Below are 15,916 nucleotides of genomic sequence, written 5' to 3' on the forward strand. Positions count from 1 at the left end.
AGTCAAAGCAATCAACACGGTCAGTTGGAAACGGTGAAGAATGAAGTAGGAAGAGGTGGAACGATTCTTAGAGTTCAATACCGCCTCATCATTCATCAATGAGCAATTACGAAAAAGAGCGCACAACAATTACTGAGAAGACCCGACACTTATAGAGGAGAGCGATTGCACTTATTAGAATGTGCACATTATTGTAGTCGTTACGATTATACAATATAAAGTAGAGCCTATGTAACAAGTAGGGAGACATTATGATTTTTGTACTCAAAACACATAACATTATTATTTTATTCATTACCGTTTTCCTAATATATTATCAGGTAACATATTTTCCTCAATCAGATATGTTATTGTAGTCATTTACAAGCTAAAATTATACGATAAAATTTATATTGTATATATCTTTGCGAATTTGTATTTAATGATTGTTGTTGTTGTTTTGTTTTTTTTGTTTCTTTTAATACTTTTATTGTCCGAAAGATTTTCAATTCAATAAATACGTTCCATATTTGCTTCCCCCTTACCCGCTCGCTTCGCATCCGCCCCTGTTTTATCCATTACGAAGTATTTCCGTCTTCGTTAAATGGCGACCGCTGTTCTAAAGACGGCCGCCGTCTTGAGGGCGCCACCGTCCGCTTCCCTTAGCGCGACGGTGAGCTCATCCGCTTTATCGCATAAAGTATCTTCTCCTGTATCCATCTCGCGCAATGGCAGACGAATGCGAACTTCCTCATGCCTCCCGATACAGTGTCGGATCAATCATCGCCCTCCAAACCTCGCAATTCGACCGCCTCGCAGTCGCTCAGTTGGGCAGTTCGTGCTCTCTGCTTCAGATGGAGAAGCCACGGAGACAGCTCAAACCGAGACCGAAGAATATGTGCGAGACTCTGAGCTAGAGGTACTTTATAGTAAATATGGTCTATACAGCTTTACATTGTGTATAAACGCACTTAGTTCATGGTAATTTTACCGTTTATGCAATGTGGAACAGCATTGACGCTGTATTGATTTTTCTATGTTCGTCTGTGTTTTGTCCTGAATTGATATGATACTGGTAGTACTAAGTTCTAAGTTGCTTTAACTTTGCAACTGGACTAGTGAAATGCATTTTGTGTTGTGTGCACAGAGAGAAGCTGATTTGAAATTTCGATAATTAAAAATTGAATAAGATGGCAATGAAATTGTAACAGTAGAAAATAATGAGACAACGATTTAAGATGACTAAGTGTGGGATTTGCCATTCCTAAATGTGCTTAGCTGAGATTATTAATTGTACTTGATATTCTCTCTTCAATGTCCCTCTACGCTTATTTTAGAGCATGTTCTACATATATCATACTGAAATGGCTTGTGTGGTTGCTTTAGTGTAAACATTGCTATAATTGAGGGAATTACTTTTTAATTCAAACAGTGATGTGATTACTTCAAATTTTCAATTTTCATTTTCTCTGTTGTTGCATTCGAGAAATGTTAAATAAATGCATTATCTGTTTTCAGTAATTAAGAATTTCTTCCGTTAGTAAATGGATTATTATGAACCCAAATCACTCAATGGTGGAACTTTAAATGGAGAGTGATGAAAATAGTAGTTTGATCTATTCGATGAAGCCGATATATTTACCTCTATTTTCTATTTTGTTCTGACATGTTGAAAGGGGGTAGGGCTACTCTAGCATTCTTTATTACTGATCTTTTTTCATCAATAGCTTCCTTTTTCAGGTTTTCCATTTGCTAGTGCTACTTCAGCTTGATATATACCTTTCATCAATAATTTCCTTATTCAGGTTTTCCTTTTGCTACTGCTACTTCAGCTTGATATATATACCTTTCATCAATAGTTTCCTTATTCGGTTTTCCTCTTGCTACTTTTACTTCAGAATGATTTATACCTTTCATCAATAGTGTCCTTATTCAGCTTGATATATGATGTGCCCACTGAATGCTACAGATCAATTACAGTGTTTTGTTTTTGTTTTTTTTTGGGGGGTCCTTAAAGATGTTTTTGGAAAGGCCTGTAATATGCATATCTATGGGAGGACACATGTATGCACTATGCAGTGATTTATGGGATGTCTTTTTCTTTTAAAATAATTATTATTATTTTCCATTTTACTGTGAATGCCTGCTTTGTCTGAGTTGTTTTAAAATCTTTTGGTTCAAGTGTTCAGTTTTATATTGTGCAGGCAAAGGAATATTTTATGATTAATATTTATTACCAAATTTGAACAGGAAAATATAGGGGGTGCTCATGATGATGCTGATACTTCAAATGAGGTTGAGAATGCATCTGTAGAGGAAACTGCTTCAACTCTTATGAATATGTTGCGATTATATAGAGAGGCTCTGGCTAATAATGATGGGTCAAAAGTTGCAGAGGTAGAGGCTTATCTGAAATCCTTAGAGGATGAGAAAATCAATCTTGAGAGAGAGATACGGACATTAACTCAACTGATCTCATCTGAGAAGGCATGCGTACTTAGAATCAGCGCTGACTTTGCCAGTTTCCGCAAGAGGACAGAGAGAGAGTGGCTTTCTTTGGTAACAACTGCGCAAGGGGAAGTCATTGAGAAACTTTTACCTATGTTGGATAGCTTTGAGAGAGCAAAAGCCCAAATTGAAGTTGGGAGTGAGGGAGAGGAGAAAATCAGTAACAGCTATCAGAGCATCTATAAACAGTTTGTGGAAATTCTAGGATCTCTTGGTGTTACCCCTGTGGAGACAACTGCAAATCCTGCGAATCCATTGGTAAGTTTTTCCTGAATCTGCACTTTTAAGATGAGCATATTCAATGAGTTCATAGTAGCTTATATAAATTTAGCATTTTAGTTTTTAACTGGTCTTTGAAAAGTTGTTCCGAGCTTATTTCTATATATAAGCTGTAGCCGGTATCCTTAAGCTTATCCAAATACAATAAAATATCAGCACAAGTGCTTAAGCTACCATCTTATATAGAATTAATTCTACTATCATAATGACATTTTCACTTTTAATCTTTGTAAAAAAAACGCCGTACTTTGGTCATCACTTATCATGGATGTGCCACTATTGTCCTCCGTCAATCATTTGTTTGTTGTTCGGGTAGTTTATGACTTGATGGTTTACTTTGATAGTAAACAAATGATTTCTTTGACTGAGGACCAAAAGATTGGCTTGATGACTTGATGGTTTACTTTGACAGTAAACAAAAAAATTCTTCGACGAAAGACCAAAAGTTGCAATGGCACAAATGCACAATTAAGTGAGGTTCAAACCCAAACGGTTATTTTTGTCTTTTGAGGATGACTTAAAGTAGATATATGCCCCTACCATAGTGAGACCAAAAGTGGAATTGATTCATTGATATATGTAGTTATTCTCTTATTTTTCATAATTGGCTCAATGCAGGCAAGATTCCAAGTTGGCTCAAAGTTCCGTCAAATGATTGAAAAATCTTTTGAGAAGCTACAAAAAGTTTGTTCAGGTTTTATGAAGACCTGAACATCATTTCATGTGCTGTTTATATCTCCACTGATCTGAGGCTCTGAACCAACTCGGTGAGTTATTATGCATACATTCATCTAGTCTAGTACTATAACAAAAGTTTACCTCTTATCCTGCCTCAAAGTTCAATTACAGTATGGTTTGTCACCATTAATGCAAAACATTAAAGAAATTTCCAATCTTCTTCGCTCTCAGCATCTTTCTGATATACTATTCCTTTTGAATTGTCAGCTGCATGAAGCTATAATGCATGAGGATTCAGTAGAATTTGAAGGTGTCATAATAGCAGAACTTCACAAGGTTTTCAAGCTTGGAGACAGATTCTGCGCCTGTAAATGGTTAAGACGTCCGCTGGTCCTGGACCTGCAAAACCTGAGATATTGCAGCCCAGAGAATATCCAGATGGTAGTAATGAGGAAGACGGCACTAAGCAAGATGATGCTAATTGAACCGGTGAGGATCCTAACTCTATATAAATGCAATTTTATTTTTTATTTTTGGAGAAAATTAAACCATGCCAGATTATCATGCTACTAAAATGCTAATTGATAGATTGTGCAAATTTGCAAATATTTTGAGTATCCATTTGTTCAACCTACAGCTTTGATAGGCATGGTCAGGGTTCAATTCTAATCGAAACATGCACGGTATAAATCAAATGTTAATTGAAAGTGTACAAAACTACAAACGGTTATGAGGTTCAGAATGGAAACCGAAACCTATTAGGATCAAGTTTAAGTGCATGATTTATTGGATCTAGTATAGAACAGTTTGACGGTTCTAGTTTTGAACCTAAAATTATTTTTTTTTAAAATTTTATACACACAGTATTTGAAACTTTGAATATATTTGAAATAAGATTATAAAGAAATTTGAAATTTAAGAAGTAATTAAAAAAATTGATTGTTTGACCAATTGAACCTTAATAGTGTAAATAATTTAGAGGCTATATGCTATATAAATGCATAGATTTGATATTATGGAAATGGATAGGAAAAAAAAATGATCTTATTAATAGCAAGACTTTAGTATACCATATGATAATAAATAATGAGGTTGGAAACTTCTATTTAGGCCTAAAAATATAGTTGAGTCTTGAAAGAGGAGACACATGCTGAAATTCCGTTGACACAACAGATGTGCTGTTCAAGTGTTCGCTTTTATGTGATTTGGATTTAGGTGACTATTGTTCAAGTGTTGGCTTTAGAGCACCCTTATCAGTGAAGGGATTTTGGAACAGTAACATCTGACAAATTGGAGAAAGAAGATAAGAGAGATAAGAAATTCGTTCATTTGCGAATGAGGATTTTGGAATAGTGCATGCGTAAGAGGAAAAGGTTTTAAGCCTTGAGGTTGTGCGCGTTGCGCGCACAGCAATTGACCACACTGCATGCGCTGCGCTGACGCGCCTGACAGTGTTTTATTATTATTATTATTTAAAAAAAAAAATCAATTTTGCTTGTTTTTTTTCCCCCTTTTTCCTCTCCTTTCTCATATTCTTTTTCCTAATCACACTTACAAAAACCACTATTATGGATGCTCTTAGGGCAATCTCAATAGCGAGGTTTTTGGGTTAGTTTTTGAGGTGCCAACTAGGAAAGAGAAGAGAGAAAGAGAAGAGGAAAAAAAAAATTAAAAAGAACAAATCTGATGCAACTAAAAAAAAAGAGTTTTGAGTGGGCGCGTGCTGTTGCACGCACACACAATCGCCTTTCCCTTCCCTTTTCTCTCTCCTGAGAGTCTCACAAAAAAACACCCCATTGCAGGAAGATCTCAAAAATTCTCTCTCATGCACCTAAGTCTTATTTGCCTAAAAAAGTGTGAAAAAAATCACTAATGTGGTTAGCCTTAGAGCATCATTATCAGTTGGGAATAATATGGGACTATTGTAAGAGTGATTAGGAAAGAAAATGTGAGAGGGGAGAGAAAAAAAGAAAAAAAAAAAACAAAACAAAACTGTTTTTTTTTTATAAAAAAATATATATATATATATAAAATGTAGGGTCAGACGCTCCTGACGCGCCCGTGTGGCATTTGGATGTGCGCGAACGCGGACAACATGTGGTCTTTTTTTTTTTTTTTGACATTCTCCCAGCCCCTTTGGAGGCCAATTCTTCTCCACATTAATTCTTCCCCACACTTTTTATTAACCCCACCCAAGTGAAAGCATATGACATTATCCCCCAATTCTTCCCTTGATGTGGATGCTCTTAATGTGATTTGGGTTAAGGTGGCCATTGAATAGACATCGCGGAGGTGGGAGATGAATCTAGCCGCATGTTGACTTCTTGACCTCTAGGATTGAAAACGCTCAAAAGGTTAGACAATGAAGGACCTGTAGGAGGTAAACTAGTTTAGGTTATCAATAATTGACTGACTCAGATTAAGAAGCTTAATAAGCCGCTCTCAAATAGAATCAAACTTGAAACATTGTGATTACTAAGCCAATTACTCATTAACTCATTTGGGTTGATCCCATCTCTTAATTTGTAGACTATTTCTAACTCAAAACACTAAATTTTATATTCGTATACCAAAAATTTTTCATCTTAAATAAATTTACACTAAATTCTATTCATGTACTAAAATAATTTGTATTCTTATATTTTAAAATTTTATTTTTAACTTTAATTATTGTAGTATAAAATATATTTTTGATATAAATAATAAAGAGTAATATTTTTAAAATGAAATTTATGTTTTTATGTATTTTAATTTTTTAATTATTTTATAATTGATATTAATTCTGTTTTAAATGTTTCAATGAGATCTTTAAATTTTTATAATTTATTTGTAATAATATAAATTTTTAAAAGAAAACAATTTGAAAAACAATTTTAAAAGTTCTACAGCATTAAGAAATATGGTGTAATATTCTTCATTTACATTATTTTAGTGTAATATTTAATGTCTTTTTTGTAAGGAGATTGCTCCAAGTTTTTATACTAAAATAGTATTTTGATGGCTCTGATAAAACAAAGGGTGTGTTTGGTTGGTGGGTTTTGTCTATAAAAATGAGTATGAAAGTGATTGTTGTTGTTTGTTTGATAGATTTTTAGAACACTACTATGAATTTTCGATACCCAAAAAATCAATACCCAAATAAAATAAGAGTTTCATTCTCAAGCATTATTATTAATAACCATTCTCATTTCACCCTATTACCAAACATGTTAAATATGTTTATTAAAACTCATTATCATTACCCAGTATTTGATACACATTTCAATTCTAATTACTATGTGCGAAACAAGCACACCCAAAATTTTTCCCATAAAGTTTCAATTCTAGTAAACTCATGGATGTTGACCCCTGCCTTGAAACCGAGACATCAACACTACTGTGCAGCCTTCTGCAGGTTTCCCATCTCGATAAAATCAATGCTGTAGCACATCACCCCTCAGGGGTCCACTCGTCCTCTCTGTTGGATTCTCGCATTGCGGCAACACTCCATTTTTCTCCTCTTTCACCCTTTGTACCATTCTTGATAAAAACTTTTGGCAATTTATATCCTACACCATGGCGCACGTTGCACTATGTGCTTAGATGCAAAACGACGTCGTTTTAATTTATTTTTTTTTGAAATTTTTCGCCCCAGTGAATGGTAATAGTTTTTTCTTTAAAAAAAACCCGCTGTTCAAGAATGTACATAATATTATACTAGAATACACATAATTATATACATGAATGTACGTAATTATATAACAAAATATACATACTCTTTTTAAAAGATAATACACATAATCTAACATAATACATAATAAACATAAACTTTTAACATAATACACATCAACTATTAACATAATACACACAAATTTTCTGATTCGGATGTACATAATTGTATAAAAAATGTACATAACTGTATGAACCAATACACATAACTGTATGAACAAATACACATAATCCCAGCAACTTCCTACCGCGTCTCCCAAAACAATCCCAAAACAACATCGTTTTGGGAGGCGCGCGGCGTACAGTGCTATGTGCGCCATGGTGTAGGGTATAACGATTGAAAACTTTACTGTATTTCTTTTTTATCCTAGCAAGATGATGGGTTCTAGATCCATTACAAAATAACCCGTGTGGCCCAGTGCGCCAAAATGAACAGTACTTTAACCGACTATGAAGTCCATTAACATGAAAATATCAACCATCAGAGTGGCGCAGTGGAAGCGTGGTGGGCCCATAACCCACAGGTCCCAGGATTGAAACCTGGCTCTGATATTTAATTTTTACAACTTTTAGTCCAAAAAATTACGGAATCACTACTCATTATCATTAGATTAAGGAATAAGGTCAAATTGGCCACTAAACGTAACCTGATAGCAGGAAATTACGGAATCACTACTCATTATCATTAGACTAAGGAATAAGGTTTAAATTGGCCACTAAACGTAACCTGATAGCAGGTTACTTGCTTGCGGAATCACTACTCATTATCATTAGACTAAGGAATAAGGTTTAAATTGGTCACTAAACGTAACCTGATAGCAGGTTACTTGCTTGCTGTCATCCATCAATTTTAACAGGTTACCTGCTTACATGACAGTTGAGTTGGCATTTTTAATAATTTTTAATAAATTTTAATAATAATTAAAAAAAACGACGGGGTGGCCGCCGTCATTTTGTTTTTATTTTATTTCAACTTTATTAATAAAATTATTTAAAAATTATTAAAAATGCAAACTCAGCTACCACATAAGCAGGTAACTTGCTAAAATTGATGGTAACCTGCTATCCGGTGAAATTGCATACATTTGGAGTGTTCAGTGGCCTAATTGCACTTTTTTAGAACGTTCAGTGATCTAATTGCAATTTTTTTTTTGTTCAGTGACCTAATTGCATTTTCAGGTTACGTTCGGTGGCCAATTTGAACCTTATTCCTTATACTAATTTTTATGATTCTATGCATCACAATATCATTAAAAAAAAAACTTTTACTTTTTAATATCATAATATATTATTTAATTTTCTTTTAAAAGTGATTCTTTTGATCCTTCATGTCACGGAATAGTTACTTTGAATGATAATGAGTTAATATTTAAAATAGTCCTCGACTATAGTGGTTTTATCCGATTTCGTCCTAAACGACTTTGATGACCTAATATAGTCTCAGACTTTTATATTTTTACTCACTATAATCCTCTGTTTGTTAATCCATTAAGTTGGTGTTAACCAGAAGGTCAATTTTGTAATTTCATATGTATTCCACACAATTCATACATATTCCACAATGTTTATACATTCGTATCTCAATTCCTTTATGCATATATTTCTACAGTAGGCTTGCAAATGTACCCAAAAAAATACAATAGGCTTGCAATGTTGGAGTCCAGTGGTGCAGCTCAACTGGGCGAGGGAGGAGTCCCGCGGCCGGCGGTCGTCGATTGTCCCGCGACAATATAGTCCTCCGTCGGTACGCTGAGAATTGATGAGCAGATTGGAGGGCTTGATATCACGATGAACAATCTTTCGATGGTGGAGATAATAGAGGCATGGGAGAATCTGGCGGGTGAGATCATATCAGCTAAGGAGGATGACGGTCATCATATCAGATTGGCGAATGTAATACTTTTGATTGAAAAATATAATAATTTTATATCAAAATGTAAATGTATTACGAAATATATGTTTTCATTCAAAAATATTTCATTTTTTTTATATAAATAATAAATATTTTAATATTCTATTTACTAATATAGGAATTACATTTCATTCTCAATGCGCACAAGGAACCCCTCATTTTGAAAGGTTGCTCTCACACTGCTGCTGGTGCGACTTGATCCCTGATCATTCTTCTACAGGTTCACCTCTATGATCAGTTGAGCTACGATAAGAATTACATTTCATCTTTCTACTATTCGTACAACGAACAAGGAGTAGGGGCTGGGTCCCACCCCGGATCCGACCAACGTGGTCAACTCTTGAATCTCGAACTTCACCAACCAAGGCCAAACGGCTTTTCTCAGTTTCCCACCTAACAAACTCTTTTCTATTTACACATTTTTTTAATCTCATTTTTCACCACTAACTTTAAATATTCAAAACTGATATCCTCAGTCCAAAATTATTTGCATCTTTGAACTCAAAAATAGTTACTACCGGAGTAATTATTTAATTCGATCAGGACCACGTTTTTGGCCTTATGGTTGTCGTTAAAAACTTTTTATGTTCTGACTCGTGACACTAATAATTTATTTTAATTATATAATACTAAAAAGAATTTCGATGTTAATTTCTTATTTATATCCATTTTACATTAAACTGTTGTTAAGCGAATTTTCTAGCAGAATGAGGTATATAATTATATTTAGAAAATAAATATTAATTTTAAATATGTTGCAATGTCTTATGACATTATATTAACTTCCAATATTGTTATACTATTATATTATAATATAATATATTATATATGTGCATTGATTCCTTTATAGTTTATATTAAAAATTATCGAGGGATTTTGTTATTGTTTTGAAATAAATATTGTTTGTAGCAAATATTGATATCTATTAACGTGACATATAATAAGTGTCATAAATCTTTAGACCAATATTTTATGAGTTAATACCCAAAATCGTCCTCGACTATAGTGGTTTTTCTCAATTTCGTCCTAAACGACTTTGGTGACCTAATATCGTCCCAGACTTTTGTGTTTCGCTCAATTTAGTCCTCCATTTGTTATTCCGTCAAATTGGTGTTAAATAAATGGACAATTCAGTAATGTCAATATTGATCTCTCTTTACTTTCAACTTGTGAAGTGCGAAATTCCTCTTTCTTGTACGAATTACACCCAGAATTACTCCCGGACCTGCAAATCAAATTTTATATTCGCAGTTTTAGGAGTAATTCTGGGGGTAATTCGTAAAAAAAAAAAAGGATTTTGCAGTTCACATGTCTATGAGTAAAGAGATGCCAATATTAAAATTACTGAATTGTCTATTTATTTAACACCAAATGGACAGAATAACAAATGAGGGACTAAATTGAGAAAAACACAAAAGTCTGGGACTAAATTGAGCGAAACACAAAAGTCTGGGACGATATTAGGTCACCAAAGTCGTTTAGGACGAAATTGAGAAAAACCACTATAGTCGAGGACGATTTTGGGTATTAACTCAATATTTTATTTTGCACTAGACTATGTGGGTGACCAAGTTTGGCATGCCAAGTTGTGGGTGTTGCCCGGGAACTAACGAACGCAAATTGACTCTGAAACACAGGAAGCTTGTATAGACCTCCAGAAGTCGGGCCTTTAAGAAGCGCCGCCTTGGTTTTGGAATCCTTCACAATAAAACAGCTGTCATGAAATTCAAAAAATACACTATTTTCTTTAGCGAATTTTTGAACAGACAATAAAGGAACAGTTAATTTCGGGACATGTAATACATCAGATAGGAATAATTGTTTGGAAACAGTGGGGATTGATGCATGACCAATGTGTGAGATAACTAAACCTGTACTGTTTCACACTCGGAGCGTATCCGGTCCATTATACTCTTCCGCGGCTGTTATCATGCCGGCATCAGGAGTGGCATGAGCCGTGGCACCCGTGTCAGGATACCATGTTTCGGCCGGTACGGATGTGCCCGGAGACTCGCCGGACACTGCAACATTGGCCTGCGTGGGTGGTTGAGTCGTGTACCGTTTATAACAGTAAACCGCAGTATGACCCTGTGCCCTGCAAATTTGGCACCGCGGTACCCCGCGTTGATTCCGGCATCCCCTCTGATTTCTGCCGCCTCGCCACTGGGACTGCCGACTACCGCCACCATCTGCACTGCTCGGAACGAAGCCGCTGGCCTGGTGGCGTCCTCTGCGACCTCGACCAGAATAAAAAGCAGCCGGCGCTGCACTGCCGGCCTTCGGGAAATCGTCCGCCAATATGAAGTCGGCGGCCTGGAGATGATCAACAAGGTGCGGGAGCGACACTGGCGCATGAGCGGTGAGGGATGCCGCATACGCACGATACTCCGGCCTCAGACCACGCAGAACATATAGATTTTGTTCGGCCATGGAGAGAGGCTGTCCGGCTTGCGTGAGCGCTTCTACCAGAAGCTCGGCTCGTCCGAGATAATCGCCCGGGGTGGAGTTACCTTGCCGGAGTGCTTGAAACTGCCCCAGCAAACTCAGGCAACGAGCTTGCGTGTTGGAGTCGAGGGCGGTGCAGATTGATCGCCAAACATCGGCGGCGGTATCCCGGCCAACCACGAGATGTAAAACCTCGTCCGACATCGAGGATATCAACAATGAAAGGATCGATTGATCCTGTAGCGTCCACGACTTGTGCGCCTGATTGGGAACCGTAGTCGTGGTCGTGGTGCCGGTGCCGGAATTGCTAGACACGGTGGTGAGGGTGGCGGGCGGGCATGGATTGGTTCCATCCACAAAACCAATCAAATCTTGACCTCTAAGGAATGGTAATAACTAAGTTCTCCAAAATAAGAAATTCCTAGAGGTTAGTTTCATAGATATAAAATGGTGAGCTCTGGCGAGGGGGTTTGAACTCGCCGGAGATAGCCCGCCGGCGGCAGAGGGAGTACGGTCGGATGAATTAGACGACATGGGTAGGAAGGGGGAAGCGTTTGGGTGGTGAAGGATCGTGTTTAGGCTGATACCAGATGAGAACTCAGAGATTCAATTCAATTAACCAACAGATAGAATTACACGAGAGTATATCTCAGTCTACTTCTAACTACTCCTATCTAATAGGATACAGACAGTAGACTTATTCTAACCATAGAAAACTAACATAGGTTATATAAATTAAATACAATTAATAATCATAATACTCACACATTAGTGATACATAAATTGGCCGATCATATCATTAAAGCATGTCAATTGATACACTAATACACATAATTTATTATATATTTGCAAGTAAAAAGTGCAAGTAAAATCACTTACAAGTGCACCTATTTTCACTTACAAGTGCAATCAATTTTACCTTATTAACATTCGTGCACCTAGATATAAAGTCAGGTGCACTTAGTATTGATGCTCAGTGTAAATTTTTCTTGCACCTATAATACATTTTACATGCACTTGTAATACATTTTACTTGCATGTAATTTTGTCTTGTTAACATTTATTGATCAGGTGCACCTACTTTCACCTACAAGTGGATGTAATTTTGCCTCTACTTTCACCTACAAGTACATGTAATTTTGCCTTGTTAACATTCATTAATCGAGTGTACCTACTTTCACATAGGTACACCTAGTTATAACTTTAGGTGCACCTAGATCTGGCCACGTGACACACGCTGAATTATTCGTATTTCGCTCCTGGATGCGCCATTCGCACCTGAACGCAACTCTCTCTCTATATATATAATAGAAAAAAAGAAATTCAAAATAAATATTTAAAAGAAAAAAAGTACATTATTGCCAAGTAAATGAATCTTTTGGTTGAGGGATTCATGCCACTTTCACGTGACTATTTTTTAATTGCATTTTCAAATCATAGGGATTGAGTATTCGAGTGAGAGGTAAAAGGATAATCTATGCCCAATTGGATGTTGTAAAAATCACGCCTAGGCGTTAATTGATCGGTTACTTAGGCGCTCTAGACGTCTGCCTAAGTTTTTTAGGCGCCCTAGACAATCCCCAAGCACCTAGCGATTTTTTCAACCTTGATATATATATATATATATATATATATATAGCTACATTTTGGCCATGTCCAATTATCATTTGTAACATTTCCCCTTTTGGAAAAGGGAATTCCCACACTTTATCATTGTTTGTACATTTTTTAACCTTATAAAGTATACATGCTTTTTGACTGTTAATTTTTTATAAACAAATTTGAATACCACATGTCAATTTAGTGCATCGTGTAAGTATGCAACTAAACTTATAATTTTTTTGTGAAATAGTTTCAATCGTCACAATAAATAAACAAATAAACGAATGTGCACTTATGCACACAATTTATAGGTGTTGGTATAAGTGTAAGCTATATATTTTCTAAATAATGATACAATTCTTTTTTTAGTAAATCTATTTCATTAAGGTTTTTAAAATTTGCTTAAATTTATAATATTTGCAACATTTTCATCAATATTTTTACACACTTTGTAGGTTATTTTAAAGTAATATACTGAAAATAAATCTATCGTACACTAAAAATAAATCTTAAAAAAAAAAAAGGACTTATAGTATATTAAAAATAAACTTTCATTATAATAAAAACAAATATGTATATTAGTGATCTATCTTGGAATTTGAATCATGGTCACACTGTAATGATTGTCATAATAACTCGCTTAGCTTTATCCCCAATAGTGCATTTTTGGGAAGATTTTTTTTTCTTCCTCATGTTGGGAATAGATTGGATGAGAAGCGGGTGCGCGTTACGCTCACATCATCGCCAACGGACATGTGATTTAGGTGGCAGCCACTATAATTTTTTTTTTTTTTTTTGTTGATTTTCTTTTATTCATACGACGGATCCACAAAAAACTCATCTTAAATTATTATGTAGTGGATGCTCTTAAATGCCCTCCCATAGTTAGCTTGAAAAGTGATATTCAATCACAAGATCCTCTCGAGTAGGTAAAGAAGTTAAAAGCAAGTGTTTGATGTGAAATTCAATAGGCAATAAACCAAAAGTATTAATTACTATCACACATTTTGTTGTGATAAGAAGGAACTACCTTACATATTGATATTATTGATTTATTGAATAGGTCATAGGACTTAAAATTTAACACTTTATAATTTAACGGGATTAGTTTATCTTTTTTTTTTTTTTTTTTTTTTTGTCGGAAAAATTGTTTTGAATTCACTTTTCATTATCTTCAAAGTAAAAATAATAATAACAGTAAATAAGGTTATAAATACAGAAATCTTTCTTCTTCTTCTCCTCGACTTTTTTTTTTTTTTTTTTTTTTTTTGTTCCCTCATTTTGTTTGTGAATTAATCCAATAAAATTTGCTTAAAACTAGATTATCAACTAAATCTGCTATGTAATTTATTGTTTTACAAGGTTGTTATAATGTAAACATCTTTTTTTTTTTTTTTTCTAGAAAGGAAGGAATTGACAAATGATGGTGTCACTTTCCTAGATTGAGATAATTGAAATGATATGATGGCAGCCAACCAGTCATACTCAATTCACTTACAGCTCGTTTGGTTCGCTGGAAAATATTTGAAGGGAGTTCCATAGAAAATAAATTCCAAGAAAACAGATTCCATTGTTTGGTTGGTGGAAAAGAAATTACTGGGAATATGAATTCCATTGTTTGGTTGAGTTTGGAAGGGTAAGGAATAATGAGTATAATGACAAATATAATCCTACACAATAATAATAATATAATAATAATAAGAGTAATTAATAAAGAATGATGAGGGTAAAATTGTCATATTAGTTTTTCATGGAAAAGGTTTTCCATGGAAAACAAAATACCTAGCATAAGCTAGGAATTTGTTTTCCTTGTTCTTAAGGAAAACTTTTTCCAATGGAAAAAGTTTTCCATCCAACCAAACAACATAAGACATCATTTTCCTTCACTTTTAGGAAAACATTTTCCATGGAAAATGTTTTCCATCCAACCAAACACCCCCTTATAGAACCCTTTTTCCATGTGATTCATATTATATAGAGTTCTACTATATGCACTTTCAACCTTACTTTTTTAAATTTATTCTTTGATGAGGCGGACTTTGATATGTTATTATTTTTTTTTTATATTGGTCTATGTAAAAGTGTTTACATCAATATTTTAAATGTGAGAATAAAAGTTGGAAGTACATGTAGTATTTTCCTATTAATAAGGCACTGATTTGATTATTTTTTTCTGATATTGATAAGCTATTGGATTATATTGGGTATTACTTCACTATTTTCCTTACAATAAAATATAAAAATATACATGATTCTAGACACCAATTAATGTCAATCAGCAATTATAATGTGTACCATGGTCGAAAACGGCAGACACTATAGTGTATCTAAACTTACACTGTTTCACGTATTATTTTTATTATATTATCAAATGAAACTGCAATTGAATTGAAATGAAACTGTAGTTGTGTTAAAATGAAACTGCAGTGTGTACAAAATGAAACTGAATAACAATTTCACATATTTGAGTGTATATTGTCCAGCCAAATTGTAGTTATATCAAAATGGAGTTAATTCCACCAGAGGTCCATTGTCTTTGGTGGCAATTTCAAATTTAGTCTCAGACTATTGTTTTTGCCATTTTACATCCCAGACTATCGTTTTTTTGGACAGTTTTAATCTTTTTCATGATTTTTTCTATTTTTAATGAGGGTTTGTCTCTTCATATTTTTCTTTTGTTATTTTTCCGGTTTCAACCAATTAATTGGTTTAGGACTTTACTAAAAATTGGTTGAAAAATATGGTTACTAAAAATCAGAGGTTATCTAAAGTTCTAAACCAATTAAACTGGCTGAAACCGGAAAA

At 34.6% G+C, this 15,916-nt stretch overlaps 1 protein-coding gene and 1 non-coding gene across 4 annotated transcripts; both read left to right on the forward strand.

The window, feature by feature from the left end:
• The first annotated feature begins 513 nt into the window (after positions 1-513).
• LOC109181472 (protein GrpE-like) lies at positions 514-8,857 on the forward strand. Of its 3 annotated transcripts, none has more exons than XM_019331254.1 (5): positions 514-898; positions 2,230-2,745; positions 3,385-3,533; positions 3,712-3,933; positions 8,762-8,857. In XM_019331254.1, the coding sequence occupies exons 1-3, from the start codon at positions 584-586 to the stop codon at positions 3,475-3,477; spliced, it is 924 nt and encodes a 307-aa protein (XP_019186799.1). In that variant the 5' UTR covers positions 514-583; the 3' UTR covers positions 3,478-3,533; positions 3,712-3,933; positions 8,762-8,857. The 3 variants fall into 3 exon arrangements, with proteins under 3 accessions (XP_019186799.1, XP_019186800.1, XP_019186798.1); XM_019331255.1 differs by lacking the exon at positions 8,762-8,857 and adding an exon at positions 4,555-4,570; XM_019331253.1 differs by lacking the exon at positions 8,762-8,857 and having other exon boundaries at positions 3,712-4,071.
• On the forward strand, positions 7,633-7,704 carry TRNAM-CAU. Its single transcript has one exon. It is a non-coding gene; the product is annotated as a tRNA-Met (tRNA).
• Positions 8,858-15,916: the final 7,059 nt, after the last annotated feature.

Source organism: Ipomoea nil, unplaced genomic scaffold (genome assembly GCF_001879475.1).
Source record: "Ipomoea nil cultivar Tokyo-kokei standard unplaced genomic scaffold, Asagao_1.1 scaffold1043, whole genome shotgun sequence".
NCBI classification, from domain to species: domain Eukaryota; kingdom Viridiplantae; phylum Streptophyta; class Magnoliopsida; order Solanales; family Convolvulaceae; genus Ipomoea; species Ipomoea nil.